General features: G+C 42.3%; 1 protein-coding gene across 1 annotated transcript in view; it reads right to left on the reverse strand.

Annotated features, from left to right (window-relative positions):
• Window positions 1-408: 408 nt before the first annotated feature.
• The window catches only part of LOC120523160 (1-aminocyclopropane-1-carboxylate synthase-like protein 1), a 101,097-nt gene continuing 80,057 nt past the window's right edge, over window positions 409-21,448 (reverse strand). The window contains exons 15-16 of the mRNA XM_039744185.1: window positions 12,524-12,677; window positions 409-1,149 (exon numbers count right to left, since the gene is read on the reverse strand). Coding sequence (XP_039600119.1) covers window positions 713-1,149; window positions 12,524-12,677 — 591 coding nt within the window. The 3' untranslated portion in view covers window positions 409-712. The remainder of the gene's footprint in view (window positions 1,150-12,523; window positions 12,678-21,448) is intronic.

The raw sequence follows: 21,448 nt of genomic DNA on the forward strand, positions 1-21,448 counted from the left end.
TGCCACACCTCACGTGACTCCCCGGACTTGTCCACATGCGATTTATATCTGTGGGGAAAATTTAAAACAGAAAGTGTACACTAACAATCCACATACCCTGGATGAACTCAAAGAAAACATCACGAACGCTATCCGCAGCATCACCGTGGAAAAGCCGACGGGCCCAAAGGTGCATAGCCATGAACGGGGACCGCTTTCAGCACCTGTTGTAACTTGTGGGTTAAACAAACAATCCACTTGCTCGCTCATGTTGTCATACTATTGTCGGTGGTGGGCTACTTTTTTGTAGGGTTTAAGGGACAGAGCGACATGGACACAAGAAGAACATGCAAACACCAAGCTCAGGACTCTGTAGCTCCAAAGAAGCAGAACCCTCTGGCACGCCACCTCAGATAAAATTACCTCCAGTTAAAAGTAAAACAGAAATAAATGAAATTTATTGATATTCGCTTAACATTTGAAATGAGAGCTCACTAAAATGCAACATTTGCTTGCTCGCATTTTAAGGAATTTTGTTTTACGACAGAATTTGGTTTGTTCCGCTTCTTGATTTATTGCTGCTGTTCATTCCAGTTGAAGACACTGAAAACTATAATCTTTTAATAAAATGATATAAAATTGTCATATTAGTGTTTCTTAAAGGAATAAAAATGAGGTCCATTATAGATAAACAATTAAATGATGCTGGTACAGGTAATAAAAATGTTTGCTGTTATGGCACACCTTTCGCTTCTAAATCTTCATCTTTTGGCTTTTCCCGTAGTTTAACATACACGTCAAACACTTCCGGGTTTTCCTGGGCAAACAATTCCGGTGTGTTCTTTTGGAGCCAATCTGAAGAGCGCATTTGCTGCTTCAGAATTTCAATCAGATTGTCTAATCCTGATGATGTTGGCTGGGATTGGCAGGACACCTGCATGATGTCGTCTACACCGCTACCGAGTATGTGGTCAAAGCTGGCAAGTACAGTTTGTTTTGTGTCCTCCGGCGGGCTCAGCCAACTCCTGTCCTCGGACGTGCCTGACTTCAGTCTACCGTCGCTCTGCCTGCTTCTCTTTGGGTCTTCTGTCTGATTATTCTTCTTCTTTAGATCTTTGGTTAGATCGTTTTTCCTCAATTCCTCCAAGGCTTTCCGAAGCCTCTGCATTCCTAAATGGGTAAAGAAAAATCAAAAGACAATTTGAGAATTTTGTATGGAAAAAGATGTCATAATCTATTCTGCCAAGAAATGACAGAAACCAATGGGAACAGACGGAACCAGACTCATTATAGCAGACAAGAGTCAGTATTAGTGTTGTGTGGCACACCAACACTACAAAACTACCAAAATACCTAATTTTGAAAAACGTACTATACCATCATTATGCAAACTTCAGTATTGATGGCCTGACAGTTTTCTGTTGTAGCATACCCTGTGCTCTGAGTCCCAAGGGGGACCACCCCCCAAACCCCTTTCTTCAAAGCAGTATTTGTATATTACCATGATCAAAACTCCAAAGGGGAATTCAATATAATACACAAATAACAGCTCACTGAAAATTCTTAGGGGGGACCTGAGAAGAACATGTTCTCCTACAAGCCATAAACTGTAGAGGAGGTTGCGGATCCAGCACTGTGAGAATCTCTTTATTACACGTCTCTCCCTGTTGCTGAGGCCTAATGGCCTTTGAGCTTGGCTGGCAGCGAGCCTTGGACTGACCCTGGAGGAATCAGGGGGATAGTGTGGCAGTTACCTTTGACCCCAGGCTAGAAGAATGTGGCTGTCTGTTTGATCAAAGCAGTTGGGAAGTTGGAGTTACCCATAATTTGGTTCAGTATTATTAAGGCACTGGTACAGAGATGAAAAAGCTTGTATCATTACCAAAGTCAAAATTTTAGTACCGATCCAACACTAATGGGTACACGGGTAAGCAAACTATTTTTCGTTAAATTCAAAACGAAAAGAAAAAGTTGAGGTCAAGAAATCGGAAATTTACTCTTTTAGGGCGGATGTCGACTTTTGTCGACAGGAGGGGTTGAGGGCGCATGTCGACTAAAGTCGACATCCAGGGATAGAGGGCGATAATCAGCTGTTAATGGCGACAAATCTCACTGTCACGTCACAGGCATTCCCTCTGTGCTTGGAGGAATGCTAGACTCGTTGACTCGGCAACTAATCCTAGCGTGTGCGTGAGTTGCGAAATGTAAACAATGGCAAGATGGCATCGACATGTGACAAGGGAGCGAAGTGAGTGCAGAAAAGAAAACACTCGGCAGACAATGTTTTGCGCATTATCGCTGAGTCGGACTCTGATTTTTCAGAATTGGATTTTATTGACAGTGATCAGGAGATCGAGCAATAGAGTGAGAAGCCGGCATCAGCTGATCAAACACCAGCCGATGCCACGCCAGCGGATCTGCTGCCAGTTGAGCGCTTTGCGCAGCCGATGCATCTACGGCAAGGTTCGCGTGGGATAAATACACAGACATTGATCCTTTGAGAGCCGATCTGGCTACCGGACTTCACAAGACGGCATGGCTTGCTGTTGGACACGACAGATCACCAGCTGCTGTACTTCAGGCTGCTCTCTCCTGATGTTGCTTTTCAGCTACCGTCAGATGAGATAAACAGGTAGGCAGAGAAATTTTTTGAATCGCGGGCTGCGTTTGCATCGAATTCTCGTTTTTCAAAATGTAAACCCACAACTAAAGACGAGATGAAGCGTGCTGTGGTATTACAAATAGAGATGGGACAGAACTGGTGATATAACTTCAGGGAGCATTGGTCCAAACGTGCTTTGTCCCCTGGTGGCTTTGGACAGGTTATGCAGCATGGTGATAGGTACGTGCTGCTGCAAAGTTTTATTCACTTCTGTAATAAACAGAAGCAAATCCCATGGGGTGAGCCAGGCTATAATGCCATGCATAAAGTTCATAAAGTTTCAGAAGATGAAAAGAGGTGACAATACGGTTTTCATGCAGGCAGAAAACTTGGTGGCAGTGGAATGGCACGATGGCAAAAGGGTGACTTGTCTCTCTACAGTACACACTAACAATATATGTGAGAAAGTACAGCAACAGACAATTGAAAAGTAGGCACCAAAGCAACACGTATTGTAAGCAGTGCAATGTGGCAATGACTGAAATTGGCTGCTTTGAGCGAGATCAGACTTTGCTGTGTAAAATGTATGTGATATGTATGTGAAATCATAGAGTATGCAGGCTCATACAACATGCAAGACAGGAACATTTGTCAAAAGTAAATATTTGTTGTTGATTTGATATGTAAAGCAATTGCTTTGTATTCTTTTTTAAAAAATGTTAGTTTTTGGAAAAATATTCAGCCCTGGGAGATAAGAAACAAAAAAAAAATTAGCCCTAAAAGAGTTAAGCTATACACATGGGCCCTGACAAAATTCCTTCAGAAAATTAAGCACAGCCCACACAACCACATAGTGCTGCCATCTTAAATAAGGTGAATTCATGATGTCACTCACAGCAGTGCTACCAGTCACAAGGAATTGACACCATCATGTCTATTAAAGATACATGAATAAAACACACAATTGGCGGTAAGTATGAAGCTAAATGCCGGCACAAAATGTTGGCGTATGATATTATTATTATTATAACAGGGTTAAAAAAAAACAAAAAAAAAAAACAATTGAAATTAAAAAAAAAACTGACAACCGTCTCTCCACCATTTTGGAATGCAGGGCAGGTGCTGCCATCTATCGGCAGCAAAAAGAATTTTTTGTGAATTCTCTATGTAATAAGCTTAATAAGTTATAGCGTAATGAAAATTGCATAATTAGATCTGGACCACCATATCAAACAATTATTATAAAAGTAAAGCTGAATAAATCAGACATTGCAACTGAGTGAATGAAAAAGTACCACTTCTGGTTAGCGGAAATAGCTCAAAAGTTGATAAAAATCTATGTTTTGTGCCTAATACTTGTATGCAAAATTTAGTTGGCCTAAGTGAAAGTGTGCTCAAGTTATTGTGTTTACACACACACAGACATAATTCTAAAAAATGGTATTTCCAGACTCTTAAACTCAAGTCTTAAACGTCGAGATTCATCAAAATCTTGAAATCAAAAATTTGGATGATTACAATACTTTCCCTATAAATCGTATAAGAGAAAGTAAAAAACTGAAATATCCCACTGACACAAGTAGTCACAACTCTTTGCTAGGACATTTGAAATTTGTCTCAGGTGGACCCCATTCTGTTCATCATCATTGCGATGTTTCTACACTTTATTTGCAGTCCACCTTTGGTCAATTCAATGGATGAGACTGTTTATACAACTGCCTGTAGAAGGTTTCACAGTTGAGCAGAAACCAAGCCATGAGTTGGAAGGAATCATCTGCAGAGCTTAGAGACAGGATTGTGTCAAGTTGCAGATCTTAGGGAGGCCATACAAAAGCAGCATTGAAGGTTCCAAAGAGCACAGTGGCCTCCAAAACTCTTAAAAGGAAGAAGTCTGGAACAACTATAACTCTTCCTAGAGCTAAGTGCCCAGCTAAACTAAGCAATTAGTGGAGAAGGGCCATGGTAAGAGAGGTGACCAAGAACCCAATGGTCACTCTGGCTGAGATCCAGAGAACCTGTGTGGAGATGAGAGAAACTGTCAGAGTGACCAAGGTGACACATGAAAGCTTGCTTGATGTTTGCAAAACAACATCTAAAGGACTTCAGACTATGAGAAACGAGATTCTAGAGTCTGATAAAAACAGGACTGAACTGTTCAGCTTCATTTCTAGGTGTCACGTCTGGAGGAAGCCAGGCACCTCTCATCATCTGTGCCCTACCATTCCAATGGTGAAGCATAGTGGCTGCAGCACCCTTTTATAGGGTTGTTTTTCAACAGAATGGGCTGTGACTATAGGCAGGTATGAGGGAAAGCAGGAAAGGGCAAACCGCAGAGATATCTTAATGAAAGCCTGCTGTGGATCTCACACTGGGCCGAAGGTGAAACAGAATCAGAAACAATGACTCTAAGCACCAAGCAAACATAACACAGGAGTGGCTTAGGATCAACTCTTAGAATGTCCTTCAGTTGCTTTAGCAGACCCAATAGAACATCTCTGGAGACAGCTGAAAGTAGATGTCCACCAATGGTCTTCACCCAGCCTGACCGAGCTTGAGGGAATCAGCAGACAACGATGGAAAAACATATCAGACCCAAGAAGACTCCAGGCTGGAATGGCAGCCTAAGGTGCTTCAATGAATTACTCAGTAAACGGTCTGAATAACGGTGTCAATGGAATAAATATTTCAGTCCTTACTTTTAAAAAATCCTGTTTTCACTTCATCATTCTCGCAGAAAATAAACTTAAATGATTTTAGTGCAAGGTTACAATATAACAAAAGGTGACAAAATTGAAGGGATCTGAATGCACACTGGAGACACTTTCTATGTAAGAACTTACATTAATAAATGTCCATTAATGGAAATCTCAAGAATGCATAGGGCTTTATTTTTTATTTAGCGCAAAATGTTTAAAAATTATTAATAAAAAATATCTGATCTCATTAAATAAATAGCACTTGCCACACATGGGTGATAAACCACAGACAATCTTGGTGAATATGACAAAATAAAAAAAATTTGGATGTAAGCGTCAGTATGCTTTGTGCACTAGGAACCACGATACTCAAATTATTCTCTATCATTTTTGTAACTATTTACCGCTCTGATGCTGATCTTTCTGATCATAAAGTAGCAATTGATGAGAAGAATTCATCAGTAATTGCAGAATTCCGGTATTTGAGGGTTCCTCTAGAGAGCCTCTTGCACAATTTGGCTCAAAAACTAATCAGCACATCGTCATCTCATAACAGGTTTAAGTTTCGAGTTTTGGATTTTTCTGTTCAGCCATTTTAGCTCAAGAAACTGTGACACACAGACAGGCAAACATCCATCATCGAGATATCAAGGTTTTCGGTATCGGGGACCCTAAAATGTCGAAACCCGTCAAAAAACCAGAGATCAAAATTTTGGACGAATCCAAAGTTTTCGCTCCTCCCCCACAGACGATAGGTTATGGTGTGGGAGGGCGCAAAGCAAAAAAACAGTGAAGCAAAATTAATGTACTTTAAATCACACAACAGAAATAGTTTAAACCAAGGGTGTGCAGAGTATGTGAAACCTATTTTTAAACATCGTACAATTTTTGATAATGTTATAGTACCTCACAGAGTTAGATAAGACAATAAGATGAAAAAAGAAACCACTAACTGACGACTGATGCCTCAGCAGAGACGCCCGGATACGTCACGGCTGGGATGTGTATTTGAAAGACTCTGAGTTCCAGCAGGCTGCCGACTGACCTGTGACTGAGCCTACTGTCCCTGCTCCCCAGTTATAATATGCGACACAAGCGCATGAAGCACAAAATGATTAAAAATGGTGACCAGGTCCACAGAGTGCAGTACTATCCTTCACCATTAGTGACAATTACTATACACTCATCCAGGTCAAAAATTCAGTAGTTTGCTTTGTTCATAAGTTAAAGGTCAAACAAAATGACCCCTTTTATTGGCTAACTAAAAAGATTACAATATGATAGCTTTCGAGGCAACTCAGGCCCCTTCTTCCACATCTATCTATGTCACCGTTTGGGTGACGGTGCGCCCTCTGGAAGTCCACACCAGTTACACCACCTTGTGGTTGCAATGACTTTCTATACAGTGGATTCATAAAGCATTCAGATACCTTCACTTTCTGAACACAATATTGTATTGTACTGTAGGTTTAATTTTAATAACATACATTTGCCATTTTTGCCCAGCAATCTACACTCAATAACTCACAGCGACAAAGTAAAGACATTGTTTTCAGAAAGGTTCGCAAATGTATTAAAAATCACATACAGAAATCTCCCATTCATAGACGTATTCAGGCCCTTTGTGGTGGGATGCATCCTGTTAGTTTCAGTTCTCTTTGAGTTGTGTCAAGAGCTTGATTGAACTGATTGGACGTAAAAAGGCACACGTGTACCGGAGTATATGACGTTCAACCATTCACACTGCATGTCAGGACCAAAACCAATGCATGAAATCAATGGTACTCTCTGTGGCGAGGAACAGATCAGGGCAAGGGGATAAAACTATTTCTAAACATTTGACTGTTTCCAAGGGCACAGTGGCTTCTGTGAAATGGAAGAAATTTGGATCCACCAGAGTTGGCATTCCAGTGTTGGGGTGTGAAATGTTGTATACAAGTTGATAAATATTTTGTACGTCTTTATTTGTAACTTTGGAAGCTTCTCACCAATGAAGCACTAATATTACATTACTTTTTCAAAGTACACACGTCCCCATACCCCCTAGTCTTTAGGACTGAGCCTTTGTAAATTTATGACAGGGTTGGGCGAAGAGCCTAAAACCAGTTTGGCATGCAGTTCTCTGCAGGACTCTCTCAATCAACCCCCACAGGAAAGCCACATTGCCCAGCTGGCAAGCATCAGCTCAACAAATGATTTTGGGGGCAGCTGTGAAACCGTTGTGGTCTAAAGTTGACAGGTTTTACATCAGAAGCCATTAAGTACCACAAAACCCTATTGGCTGTAGGGTTTGGACCGGGAGTCTATAAATTTGCTTGCTTTACCCCTCCCTCTCTCTCTTACACCATCATCATGAAGAAGCATCCCACACAGAAGACCACACTGAGAAGCACAACTCGGCAGCCATTTTGAGACAGGCATGCGGCCTGTTCTGAAGGAAAGCTGACCACAAAATGAGGAGTTAACTGGTAACTAACAAGTCTGTGTGCCGCCTGATACTACACATCAGCATTTATCAGGTTGTATGGTTGCCAATATTCAAATGTATTTTGCTTATTGTTATTATTTATGAATTTTAAGGGCGGAGTGGTGGCTCTGAGGCTAAGGATCTGCACTGGTATCCTGAAGGTTACCGGTTCGAATCCCCTTTACTGCCATAAGAGATGCTACTCTGCTGTGCCTTTGAGCAAGGCCCTTAACCTTGAATTGCTCCAGGGGCGATGTACAATCACTGAACCTGCGCTCTGACCCCAAGGGGTATGCGAAAAACCAAGTAATTTCCTTCGGGATTAATAAAGTATAAAAAAAAAAAAATAACACATTATTTAACTCCTGCTTGTCCTTTACTACACCTAATTGCCTGAGGTTATAAATGTATAAGGGAAGGTGGGGAGAAGTTATAAAGTACTGTACAATACCTTAGAAACAGTGGTAAGTCTGGGAGATTTGAGGCATTCTGACAAAGGCTACATATTAATAATACAAAAGGGGAAAGTAGAGATTGTAATAAGTAAATAAGTTTAAAATGTCACTGTGCTCTGTACAAAAAATATTTTATAAATCTACTCAAATGTACAGCTAACACAAGGCCAGATTTAGCACACAGGGGCTCATCATTTAGAACTGCTAGGCAAACATTAGAAGATAAGAAAGGAACAACTATGAAAATGGGCATTGTACTATTTCTGTGTGCATGACATTGAATTCTCTCTTTGCCTTGTTTGGAATGGCATGATATACCAAAGTAAGGGCCTGCACATGGAGAAAGAGTATAAAGGCTTGGAACATCGCCTGGCATCCCTTTGAAGCTAACAGACGGATGGGAGATCACGTCATCCGATCCTGAAAATCCTTCCAGCGCAGCAATGAAAATGGTAGACTGTATAAAGATCCCAATTCGATAATAGTCTTGCTATGGCTTCCTTCATCTTTAATGCCGTGTAAATCGTCATTAAAGAAAGCTAAGATATTTTCTCTTATGTGATTTCTTACTGCCGTATCACTAAGTGAGGGGTATCACCTCTTTAATATTATATTTATATAGTTTCGGGTTACTTAAGACGCAGCAATTGTAAAAGAATTTATTTCAACCAGGAAGCTAGCTCCCCCTATTGGAAAACAGAGTCATATAGAGCTCTACCAAGACAAAACATGGCAAAAACAAGTGACTGGGCAAGAAGGAGCCTTGGTCTGGGAAGTGACAAAGAACCCAATGATCACTCTGAGAGAGTGCTGAGGAAAGACGACCATCTCAGCAGCACTCTGTCAATCTGGCATTTTTGCAGAGTGGCCTGACAGAAGAAGCCACTCCTTAGTATAAGGGATACTGTATGATGGCATTTAGAGAGCCTAAGAAAATAAAAGATTCTCTGGTCTGATGACAAAGAATTGAACTCCAAGCACTATGTTTGGTGAAGACCAGGAACTGCTGATCATCTGACTAATAACATCCCTGTGGTGAAACATGATGGTAGTAGCATCATGCTTATAGGGCTGCTTCTCAGCAGCAGGGACAGGCACACCGGTCTGAGTTGACAAAAGTATGAATGTAGCCAACTGCAGAGAGGTCCTCAAAGAAAAATTGTTTCAGAGTGCACATCCACCCTAGACTGGGATGGCGGTTCACATTTCAGCTCAACAAGGAGCCAATACATACAGTCAAGACAACGATGGAGTGGCTTCAGGACAAGTCCCTGAGCGTCCATGAGTGGCCCAGCCAAAGCTAAGACTTAAACCCCAAAGAACATCTGTGAAGTGACCCGAAGATGGCAGTTTACAGACTCTTCCCATCCAATATAACGGAGATGGAGAGGAACTGCCAGGAAGAATGGAATACACTGCCCAAATCTGAGTGCACAAAAGCTTGTAGAGACTTAACCAAGAAGTCTCAAAGCTGGAACTGCTGCCAAAGGAGCTTCTGCAAAGTACTGGATTAAGGGTATGAACTCTTACATGAATGAGAGATGACTTACATAGGAGAAACCTTTCTGAAGTGTCAATTGTTTGTCTGTGCTGAGTGTATTTTGTTTTCATTGTCCCGTTTGCCATACTATATGTGTGTATCAGTAATTGCTGTCCCCATCAGTTAAAAGAGGAAGGATGATGAAGGGAGACTGCAACCCCAAGATGGAAATTACCTGTTGAATCCACCAGTTACATCCGGGACATTCTGTATTTAAACAAGAGGAGCAAAAGACAAAAGAAGGAGGAGAAGAGAGAGAGAGAGAAGAAAAAGAATAATTTACGCTTCCATATTTTATCTCATTTCTGTTCATCGTACAAGTCCATTACTTTCTTCTTAAGGATCCGTATCATTATCATGACTGCCAGCACCGAGAAACACCAGGGTTTGGATACATATCAACCATTGCTGAGGACACTTCTGGTTAGGACGTTTTTTTGTATTGTCGGGAGGAAGCAAAATATCACATCAGCCAATATTCAACTATTATCGGACTTTATTAGCTTTTGGACTCATTTATCACTTTCATTTCAATTGCTGTTTATCATTCATCTGTGTTTGTGTTTCGTGTTTATTCATTTATTATTTAGGGGCAAGGTAGGGTTTTTGTAAATATTGTGTATTCATATAATTAATAATTATTCACTGGTGTCATTGGGATAGTGGTGGTTTGTGTGCATATATATATTTTTGAATATTCGTCTGTCTTCGTGTGTATTAATATTTATCACTGTCGCTCTGACGTCACATGTGATGAAGACCATGGAGCGGCTGCTGCTTCACCACCTGAGGCCACAGGTCCACCATGCCCTCGACCCTCTGCAGTTCGCATACCAGGAGAAGGTGGAAGCGGAGGATGCCATCATCATCTATAACATCTATATACCGATCCCTCTCCCACTTGGACAGAGGCAGTGGTGCTGTAAGAATTATGTTTTTGGACTTCTCTAGTGCCTTCAACACCATCCAACCTCTGCTCCTTAGGGACAAGCTGACAGAGATGGGAGTAGACTCACACCTGGTAGCATGGATCATGGACTATCTTACAGACAGACCTCAGTATGTGTGTCTCGGGAACTGCAGGTATGACAATGTTGTCTGCAACACAGGAGCACCGCAGGGGACTGGACTTTCACCGGTCCTTTTCAGCCAACATACACCAGACTTCCAATACAACTCAGAGTCTTACCACGTGCAAAAGTTCGCTAACGACACTGCTATCATGGGCTGCATCAGGAGTGGGCAGGCGGAGGAGTATAGGAACCTAATCAAGGACTTTGTTAAATGGTGTGACTCAAACCACCTACACCTGAACACCAGCAAAACCAAGGAGGTGGTGGTGGATTTTAGGAGGCCAAGGCTCCACATGGACCTTGTGATCATCAGAGGTGACTGTGCAGAGGGTGCAGACCTATAAATACCTGGGAGTGCAGCTGGATGATAAATTAGACTGGACTGCCAATACTGATGCTCTGTGCAAGAGAGGACAGAGCTGACTATACTTCATTAGAAGGCTGGCATCCTTCAACATCTCCAATAAGATGCTGCAGATTTTCTATCAGATGGTTGTTGCAAGTTCCCTCTTCCATGCGGTGGTGTGCTGGGGAGGCAGCATAAAGAAAAGGGACGCCTCACGCCTGGACAAACTGGTGAGGAAGGCAGGCTCTATTGTAGGCACGGAGCTGGACAATTTGACATCCGTGGCAGAGCGACGGGCGCTGAGCAGACTCCTGTCAATCATGGAGAATCCACTGCATCCACTGAACAGACAGTGGAGCAGCTTCAGTGACAGACTGCTGTCACCGTCCTGCTCCACTGACAGACTGAGGAGACCCCACACTATGCGACTCTTCAGTTACACCCGGGGGATAAACGTTCACATTATACAAAGTTATTGTCTATCTGTTATACCTGCATTGTTATCACTCTTTAATTTAATATTGTTTTTTATCAGTATGCTGCTGCTGGAGTATGTGAATTTCACCTTGGGATTAATAAAGTATCTATCTATCTATCTATCTATCTAATATATCCGTATTTAGTTTTACATATCTGTCTACTGTTTGCTTGTTATTTCATTGTGTGGGGAAAAATAGGACAACCTGTGAGGAGTACGGCTTGTTATTGTCTCGAGAGTCTTCAAGCTAATCCAAGGAAACAGTCTTGGTAGTGTAGTGGCCGGTCTGGGTAAGGGGTCAGCCATTACAAATTGATGGGCAAAAATGGCAAATGTATTCATTCAGAATTAAACCTACAGCACAGGAAAGTGTGCAGAAAGTGAAGAAGTGAAGAGATATGCAAACCTTTGTTGTTCCACTCTGTTTTACTCCTTCACATATCTAACAGGCACTCCCAGGGTCAAAACAGAACCACAGTACAAGTCAATGAAAGGCCGGAAGAGTCACACGAGGGTGGAAACTGGCCATTGTGTTAGAGGGTGAAACAAACCTCTGCCATATTAACTCAGTTCGCCCGCTACTTGAATGTGTACCTGGTAAGTTTGTAATCATAAAAGGACACAAATGTAAAGAAGGAAAGGAAATCATAAACACTTAACTAATCTAGAAATGAATAGAAGAGGGCGCTCTCTCAGTGTTATGCGTACTGTGAAAAAACATGGAGTCAGTATTGATATGACACTTAAAATAAACTTAAATAACGGCATTAAAGATCACTTTCCATATCATTCAAAGGTCCCCAGATGGATGCTATGTTACTCTAAGCATACATTTTTTAACCTGTTTTAATATGTTGTATTCAACTGTGGACATGCCTCGTTCTTACCTAACTGAAGACGGTAGGTCTTGTCCGCAAATACAACTCGGAACCATCCTGGCTGGCAGCAGTCAAAGGCTTTTCCACAGCTGAGCAAAATCTTGTTATTTAGAAAATGGCGCCACAAAGCAATCTCCTCTTCGGGTGTTTCTTCTTTGAGAAACTAAAATACAAGATAGGACCGTGAATGGAGCAAGACACTGCTCGGCACTTTACTTCAAAGTCTCATACACAAGTACAGGGGCATCAAGAGAACAATAAAAGGGTGTTAAGACAATCACCGCTATTGAAGTGCAAGTCTAGACCTGAGACTTGTGTCGATCACCAATGTGTTTTTCACTGCAAAGTTGCTGGTTCACCGCTGACCTTTTTGCCAAATTCTTCACTGACAATTTGCTGTGTGATTGGCTTAGATGCACTTTTTCCAGCACCCATGATGTTTTCTGAAGCCGACTTTACATCCCTGAGTTGTAGCGGCCATGTTTGATAGGGATATTACTGCCTGATCAACGCTACTTGCCCAGTTCACATCGCAGATGTGCAAAACTTCCACACATCCATATTGTAGTCCACCTCACACCTTATGGCACTGCTCAATCTGCTGCACACATGCATAAATAATTTACAGATGGACTGGCATCCCAAGAAGGAGGAGAGTTCTTTACCTGGACAGGAGGCCACACTTCAATGGACAGGCGTCCCAGTCGGGTTTACCTTCAGCACCTTTCCTGACTGGGAAGAAATGGAGAGACAAGAAAGGATCGTCTCTCTGGGGTTGGCGATTTAATCCCCTACTACGCTAAGTGACAGCTTCCCTCAGGTGGAGCCCCCATTCATACTCTCGCAGGGAACTCTGGGTAAATGTAGTCTTGGTGAGCGGCCTAGTCGAGGTGTGTGAGGTTCACCAGAGGGAGCTGTAAGAAAGGTACACACTTAGAAAGTGGTTTCACCTGATTCAAAAGTACTTCCACGCTGTAGTCACTTGACACCTTAAGTATTCCTGGGTCTGGAATAAAAAGATGAGTCGGGAGGAGTTGGACAAAGCTTGCCTGGAGGAGTGAAGGAGGATTTATTGTGGCGAGAAGTCGGTGTTTTGAAGGATTATAACCTGTATAAGGTATTCTGTATAAGGTGTTCTGTAACCTGCATATGATATATAAGTTAAGGTAAGTCATCACTTTATTTAAGCTTTTAAGTGTGTGTCTTTACTTGTGTTTGGAGTTTGGGGCTTTCGGAGCCCCCTAGTGTTCACACAGCGTATAATGCATGATGTCACTACCCATTTGCTACTCCAGCCAGATTTGCAGTATTTTCATGTGAGAGGTACATTAGCTGGCCATAATGAGAATAGTATAGAAATAAGTCATTGTTCTATATACAGTAGATTCATTGTATGTTGTGTCTTCACTGTTGGATTAAGCATCTTCTGCTCCTCAATAAGTAGCACAGATCAGGTAGTGACAGGGACAGTCCGTCCCCAAGTATATAATGCTGATCCCATGAATCACAGGAACTGTGGGTGTTAGTTAGCTATAGTGATTAGACCTCAAAAGATAAAGGATTTGGAGAACTGTGAATTCATAGTATAAATTTATCTCGAGGAAGCACGGTAGTGCAGTGCTGCTCCACAGATCGTGTCACATTATTGGACAAAATAATTGGTCCAGCAGATGTTTCCCTAATCCTCATGGACACTTAAAAGACCTTTGTACTTTTATAATCCACTAAAAACTAGTTGTTTCTCCCTCCCCATTGACTGAGTTCCCTGAAATTCACGAGTACTGTATATTTTCGAATCTAATCCGCACCTGAATCTAATCTGAATTCAGTTTTTTGCGATTTCTTAAATGAAAAAAAGTTAGTTCACGGTTCTAATCTGTACCTTTTCTTCAACCGCCCCCTTGCCAGCTCACGCCACAAGTGCACTCCTGTTGACTGTGTGAGGACTTCTGTTGCACTACTGTTCGCATGCTTGACTCTGCCAATCTCCCATCTCCTCTCCTCTCCATCCTATGGTTTCTGACTCTTTTGTTTTGAATTCCTTTCCTTTCAGCCGAAAGACCTACCCCAAGAGGTGTAATAGCTAATAGCACAAATACATCATTCTTACGGCACATACAGCTCTCGACCGCAAATCTAATCCGCATGTGATTCTAATCCGCATCTGATTTTTTTAGCCCTCTGAAGCTGTAAGAAGGGTGTGGATTAGATTCGAAAATATACAGTACCAGTAACGGCAGACTGCACGATACCATGCAGTGAATACACTTGACTTGAGCATCCCTAGTTTTCATCCTCTTTCTTTCTCTGCATGTTTACCATTCGTTTGCTCAGAGGTTGATGTGCTTGCTCCTTCTTGAGCAGCTGTTCTTTTCTCTACCCTAGAGGCCTGCTTCTTCTCTACTTCCATCGCCATCTTTTTGCGTTAAAACTCATTAAGTCAGTGTTTGTGTTGAAATTACTTAGTATGTTTTCTTTAATTATTCACTTAAGCTGGCACTCAAATCTTCAATCTGCCTCAGGTATGATTTAAGATATGAAGTAGGGGAAGTGATGGCGAAGGTGGTACGGATGAGAACGGCGTCCATATGCATGTGCCACACTGAGAGTTGATTCTAAAATAAAATAAAATCAAAATAAAAAGAGAAATAACCTTGGAGGTCAATCATCACTTCAATAGAGGATAGTAGACGTCACGTAGTATATGTATAACAAATTTCAGATCAATAGGTCAAACAGTTTTTGAGCTACAGATGAATTAAAATCCTGGACAGACAAACAGGCAGCCACGGTAGCGTATTATATATGAAGATTTCCTAATTGTAGCCGAACACAATGTGAAGCAAATTCAGCGAAATTTTCTTATCACTTCTAATCCTGGGAATAACAAGGAGTGTGTGGCTAAAGGTGGAGGAGTTATCTCAGGGATAACGCTGAAGTGGTAAGGAGGACTCGATCAGCTAGTCTAACTGTCAGTATGCATTGTGGGAAAACAAAGAACAAAATTCCCATACGCTTCCATGTGACGGATAAGGCTGAAAGACATGAAATTACTATTATGAGATAAAAATGAAAGTAACTATATGATGGAGAGATGAGAATGGCACTGTAATTGAAATAGTTTCAGAAATGAAATTACTATGGATAGATAGTAGACATTAAAGGCACTGCATTATGGATAGATATAAGAAATGCAGCGCGTAATCGATGGGTAGGTTATTCTTTATTAATCCAAGGTACGAAACACGGCTTGTTTCAGCAGGAACACATAACATGGTAACTTGTTCCCAGAAGGACTTTGGCTTTTATAGAAGCACAAGAAATATAGTGTGGAGGACTGCCAGCTTCGTGCTCCGGCCCTCACCCCCAGGCCGCCAGGAGGAGCTCTCCCGACAGCAGGATCGTGCCCCGAGTTCCAGCAGGGCCTCATGGACTATGTATTGTTTTTACACAGCCCTGCTGGATACCTTGGGGGCCACCGTGAGTCGCTGTAGGGGGGCTCGTGGGCTCTTGTGTGCCCTATAACCCGGGAGTACGTCACGGTCACGTGACAGGAAGGAACAACGTGCTCCCGGGTTGAAGAAAAGGCCTGTTTACCCTGACCCGGAAGTAATAAAGAACTGTGGACTTAATTGGGCAGGAACACCTCCGGGTCAGGGGCTATAAAACGACTACGGGCCAGTCCAGACACTGAGCTGAGCTGGGAGTTAGAGGGGCGAAGTGTCTGGGCGAGGAGGAGAGAATAGTGTTGGTGTTGTTGGGTTAGTTTATGAGTAGTGTGGAGGTTGCTTTGTGCACATTATTATTAAACAATAAAAAGTCTTGGACTTGTATCCGGTGTCTGGAGTCCTACCTGAGGGTTCAAGGGAGCACTAGCGCCCCCTACTGCCACAATAGCAACAAAACTCCAAAAAGTTCAAATATCAAACAAAGCCAACAAATTCCTAAAAGAAATATTGAATTTCAAAGCAGCAATATTGGCACTAAAACCACAAAGAAGAACAAAATAACAAAGTTAAAAGCAAAAAAATAAATCATCAAAACCAAAAGAAAAACAATAAGCAACAGCTGAGTCAAGAAATAAACAAAGAATCAGAGCAAAAATGGCCAAAGAATGAAAATCACAGCAAAGGGCTGGAAAAAAAAAAGGAGTCGAAGAGCAGAGCTAAGCAGGGCGCATATCGACAAAAGTCGTCATTCAGGGGTAGAGGGCGACAATCAGCTCTTAATAGCGACAAAACTCACTGTTACGTCACAGGCATTCTCTCTCTGCTTGGAGGAATGTTAGACTCATTAACTCGGCAACTAATCCTTGCGTATGCGTAAGTTACGAAATGTAAAAAAATGTAAACAAAGGCAAGATGGCATCGACGTCTCACGAGGGAGCGAAGTGAGTGCAGAAAAGAAAATACTCAGCAGATGATGTTTTGCGCATTATGGCAGAGTCGGACTCTGATTTTTCAGAATCTGATTTTGTTGATAGTGATCAGGAGATTGAGCAAGAAAGTGAGGAACTGGCATCAGCTGATCGGATACCAGCCGATGCCGCCCCAGCTGCATCCGTGCAGCCGACGCACCTACGGCAAGGTTCGTGTGGGAGGAATACCCAGACATTGATCCGTGGGAGCTGAACTGGCTATCGGACTTCCCAAGACAGTATGGCTGGCTGTTGGACACGACAGATTACCAGCCACTGGACTACTTCACGCTGCTTTCTCCTGATGCCGCTTTTCAGCTACTGTCAGACGAGACAAACAGGTATGCAGAGCAATTCTTTGAATCGCGGGCTGCGCTTGCATCGCATTCTCATTTTTCAAAGTGGAAACCCACAACAAAAGACGAGATGAAGGGCTTTGCGGCATTACAAATAGAGATGGGACTGGACTGGTGATATAACTTCAGGGAGCACTGGTCCAAATGTGCTTTGTACCCTGGTGGCTTTGGACAGGTTATGCCAGTGATAGGTATGTGCTGCTGCAAAGTTTTATTCACTTCTGTTATAAACAGAAGCAAATCCCATGGGGTGAGCCAGGCTATAATCCCGTGTATAAAGTTCAGCCCCTGCTTGACATTGTGAAACCAACACATAAACGATTTTATCAGCCTGGCCGTGATTTGTCTACGCATGAATCTTTGATAAAATAAAAGGGACACCTTTTTCTCTGTCAATATATGCCAAACAAGCCCACAAAGTATGGCATAAAGGATTTTGTACTGGCAGAAGCAAACACTGGTTTCTGCCTGAAAGTAATCACATATACAGGAATGTATTTCTATCAAAGACAGAGCTGCCCCTTGATAAGTCAGGTTGTGCTGGAGCTGATTCAGTTCTATGAACATTTGGGTCATGTTTTGTACATGGACAATTTTTATACATCACCAGAATTGTTCATGGAGCTACAGAGCATTGGAATTGGAGCTTGTGGCACAGTGAGGGTGAACAAGAGATACATGCCTTCATAGTTGAAGCCAGACAGGATGAAGATGAAAAGAGGTGACAATATGGTTTTCATGCGGGTGGAAAACTTGGTGGCATTGGCATGGCACGATGTCAAACGGGTGACTTGTCTTTCTACAGTACACACTAACGATATATGTGAGAAAGTGCAGCAACAGACAATTGAAAGGGAAACACCAGTGCAACACGTATTGTAACAACAACAACATTTATTTCTATAGCACATTTTCATACAAAAAGTAGTTCAAAGTGCTTTACATAATGAAAAAAATAAAAATAAAAGACAAAATAAGAAATTAAAATAAGACAACATTAGTTAACATAGAAAAGGAGTAAGATCCGATGACCAGGGTGGACAGAAAAAACAGAAAAAAACTCCAGACGGCTGGAGAAAAAAAATCTGCAGGGGTTCCAGGCCACGGGACCGCCCAGTACCCCTCTGGGTAAGCAGTGCAATGTGGCAATGCATGCCAATTGGCTGCTTTGAGTGAGATCAGACTTGGCAGGACTTTGCTGTATGTATTTGCATGTGTGTAATATGTATGTAAAATCATATAGTATGCAGGCTCATACAACATGCAAGACAGTAACATTTGTCAAAAGCAAATATTTTTTTGTTGATTTGATATGTTAAACAATTGCTTTGTGTTCTTTTTTTTTTAAAAAAAGATAGCTTTTGGAAAAATATTCAGCCCTGGGAGAAAAGATACAAAAACAAAATTAGCCCTAAAGGAGTTAATCTCATGTTCTCATGGAGAGCGATGCTGGACAACAGCAAAAAATAACATAACATCCTTTGACAAAATCTCACGTTACTTGTATCATATGTCAAGTCATTCAGCAGTGCATGAACAGGAAACACTCCGTCTCACAAGGCGGAGCGGCTGAATTTGCTACTGAGCAATTGAATTTGATATGCATATATATATAAATTTTTTTTCGCGTTTGAAACAGAAATTTCGTATGACCACGGGAAACAGAAATTACGTATGACCACAGAACATATTATAATACAGGAAGTAATCACTTTTGATATCGTCTTTACGAATTGTTATTATTTGTGTTAGATTTATTTTACTGATATTGAAAAGAAGTAAACACAAACACGTCGATCTATCCCATAGAAGTGCGCCCCGCATCACCCTCTCCCAGTCCTCCTCTCTGGACTCCAGCGCTGAGCCGTCCGCCACCAGACGCGTTTTGACAGAGAAGTTTGATTTTTTTGTCCAAGTGACTGTCGCGGAAACTGCCACATTGTAACTTTTTTTTATTTGGCAGTACTTGATAGTAGAAGAGATGAAGAAAACAGCTTTGCGTCTTTCTACTTTTTAACTGCGGCAAGCTATAAACAATATGAAGACGAGACCGCCTTCAGCGGCGAGGGGTCGCGACAACAAAGTGGGACGCTGGGAGGCGTGGAATGTTGGGCTGCTCCGCCGGGTCGAGAGCTTTGCAGTTTCGGGCAATGTCCTCTCTTTTTGCACCGTTTGTGACACTTCAAGTGCCATGTCGGCTCCTTGGACAGTGGAAATCTTTGCGAATGAGTGTAATCGGTGCCATCGAAACGTGACTCTCTTGGTAAATTGCAGTGCACGGCTACTTATTGTTCCTTAAGGTGAGTTCAGGTCACTAAAACCCTGCAACATTCAATGTTGCTTTTGTGATTAATTCTTTTAAGAAGATGGAGGGTTTACATCTAAGAAGATGTACCGACCTCTTCATGTGAAGTATTGGACTTGGGAATTGTTTGGACCTTCTGCCCGTTAAGCACGGAAGGGCAGCGTCCACATTTCTCAGAATAATTTTTCTCTTAAATCACAGGCACGTAGTGCAAGGTTGTCAAGCAGGCAGTTTACCCGAAACCACTGCAGCAGTACTCAATGTATCTTTACTTCTTAAATGTTAATGTTTTACTGTTTAATAATTTATACGCTTCTTATATGTTCTTCAGATTCTTTTACCAAAATGTTTTACTACTTAATAACTTATTTTACAAATGCTACATTTTATTTTTTTTCCCTTGCACTCAGTGAGCGAAGCCACTGGATAATCAGCTAGTTTTGTTATATTTTTTTATTAAACTCAGTTGGAATCACCATTAGTTTTACTGAATCAGCACACACTTTAGGTGTTATCTTTGACACTAGCATGCCATTTAAAACACAAATTATAACACTACCTAAAACATGTCAATAGTACTAGGATGTTGTACCATGTCAGTCATTATGAATGTGGAGAAAAGCCAAGCAAAATGACACCTTTTATTTACTAAAAAGATTACAATATGCAAGTTTTCGAGGCTTGCTTGAAGAAGGTGCCTGAGTTGCCTTGAAAGCTTGCATATTGTAATCATTTTGCTTGACTTTTCTCTAAAACATTGTGGACTGGGACCCGGACACAGGCAGACGGACATTGTTGTTACACTCAACACACTGTTTATTTTCAATCTATTTACAATAATTACGTGCAGTCTCAAACCCCAGTGCCTCCAGCACCGATTCCCCCAATGTCCAGGCCTCACAGTCTCTGTGCCTTTCTCTCCTGGCCGCCTCCAGTCCTCACTCTAGCTCCGTCCTCTTCCACTCGACATCCGCCAATGACTGGAGGGAGGCGGCCCCTTAAGTAGGAACCCGGATGGGCTCCAGCTGCTTCCCGGCACTCCCCCTTGGACACACCCCTGTGTGGCGGAAGTGCCGGCTGTGCACCCAGAAGCCGTCTGGGTGTCTCCTGTCTTCTTCCCCCCAGCACTTCCTGGTGTGGCGGAAGTACTGGGCTCCAGAGTTCCTCAGGCACCGGGGTGCCGCCTGGCAGTGGCCACGGGTCCCTACAGGGCTGAGCTTCCAAGCCCTTTACCCGAGGCCCCCAATATAACCAGGGCGGACGCCCCATCGTGGTCTGGAGGCACAAGCCCTCCTCCGGTTCTCCTGGGCATCCCGGCCAAGCTGCAGCCCCGACCGGGTCCCACACTGGATATTCCGGCATTGGGGCTCGCCTGGCGGTGGCCATGGGTCCCTACAGGGCTGGGCTTCCAAGCCCTGTACCCGAGACCCCAAACATAACCAGGACGGACGCCCCCTCGCGGTCTGGAGGAGGCACAAGGGACCACAACATGTTAAAAATGTTGGAAAATAAAGACATTTTCTAAATATGTAGGATACTGAGATATGAATTCTCGCATTTATTTCTAGCAGGACTGACTAATGCAATGCATTATTTACTGGCTTTTCAAATCTTTATTTATGCAGCTTTTAGTTAATTTAAAATTGTGCTGCAAAAATCATTACAAGACCCAGAAAGCACAAACACATAACCCCTGTCCGTGACTCCTTACACTGGCTCCCAGTGAATTTTGAGGCAGATTTTAAAATCTACCTTTTAACATATAAAAGGTTAAATGGCCAAGGCCCTGCTTATTTATCTGAAATTATCATTACCTACAAACCTGAACAAGTATTAAGATTTCAAGATATCAACCT

Source organism: Polypterus senegalus, chromosome 1 (genome assembly GCF_016835505.1).
Source record: "Polypterus senegalus isolate Bchr_013 chromosome 1, ASM1683550v1, whole genome shotgun sequence".
Classification (NCBI taxonomy): Eukaryota; Metazoa; Chordata; class Cladistia; order Polypteriformes; family Polypteridae; genus Polypterus; species Polypterus senegalus.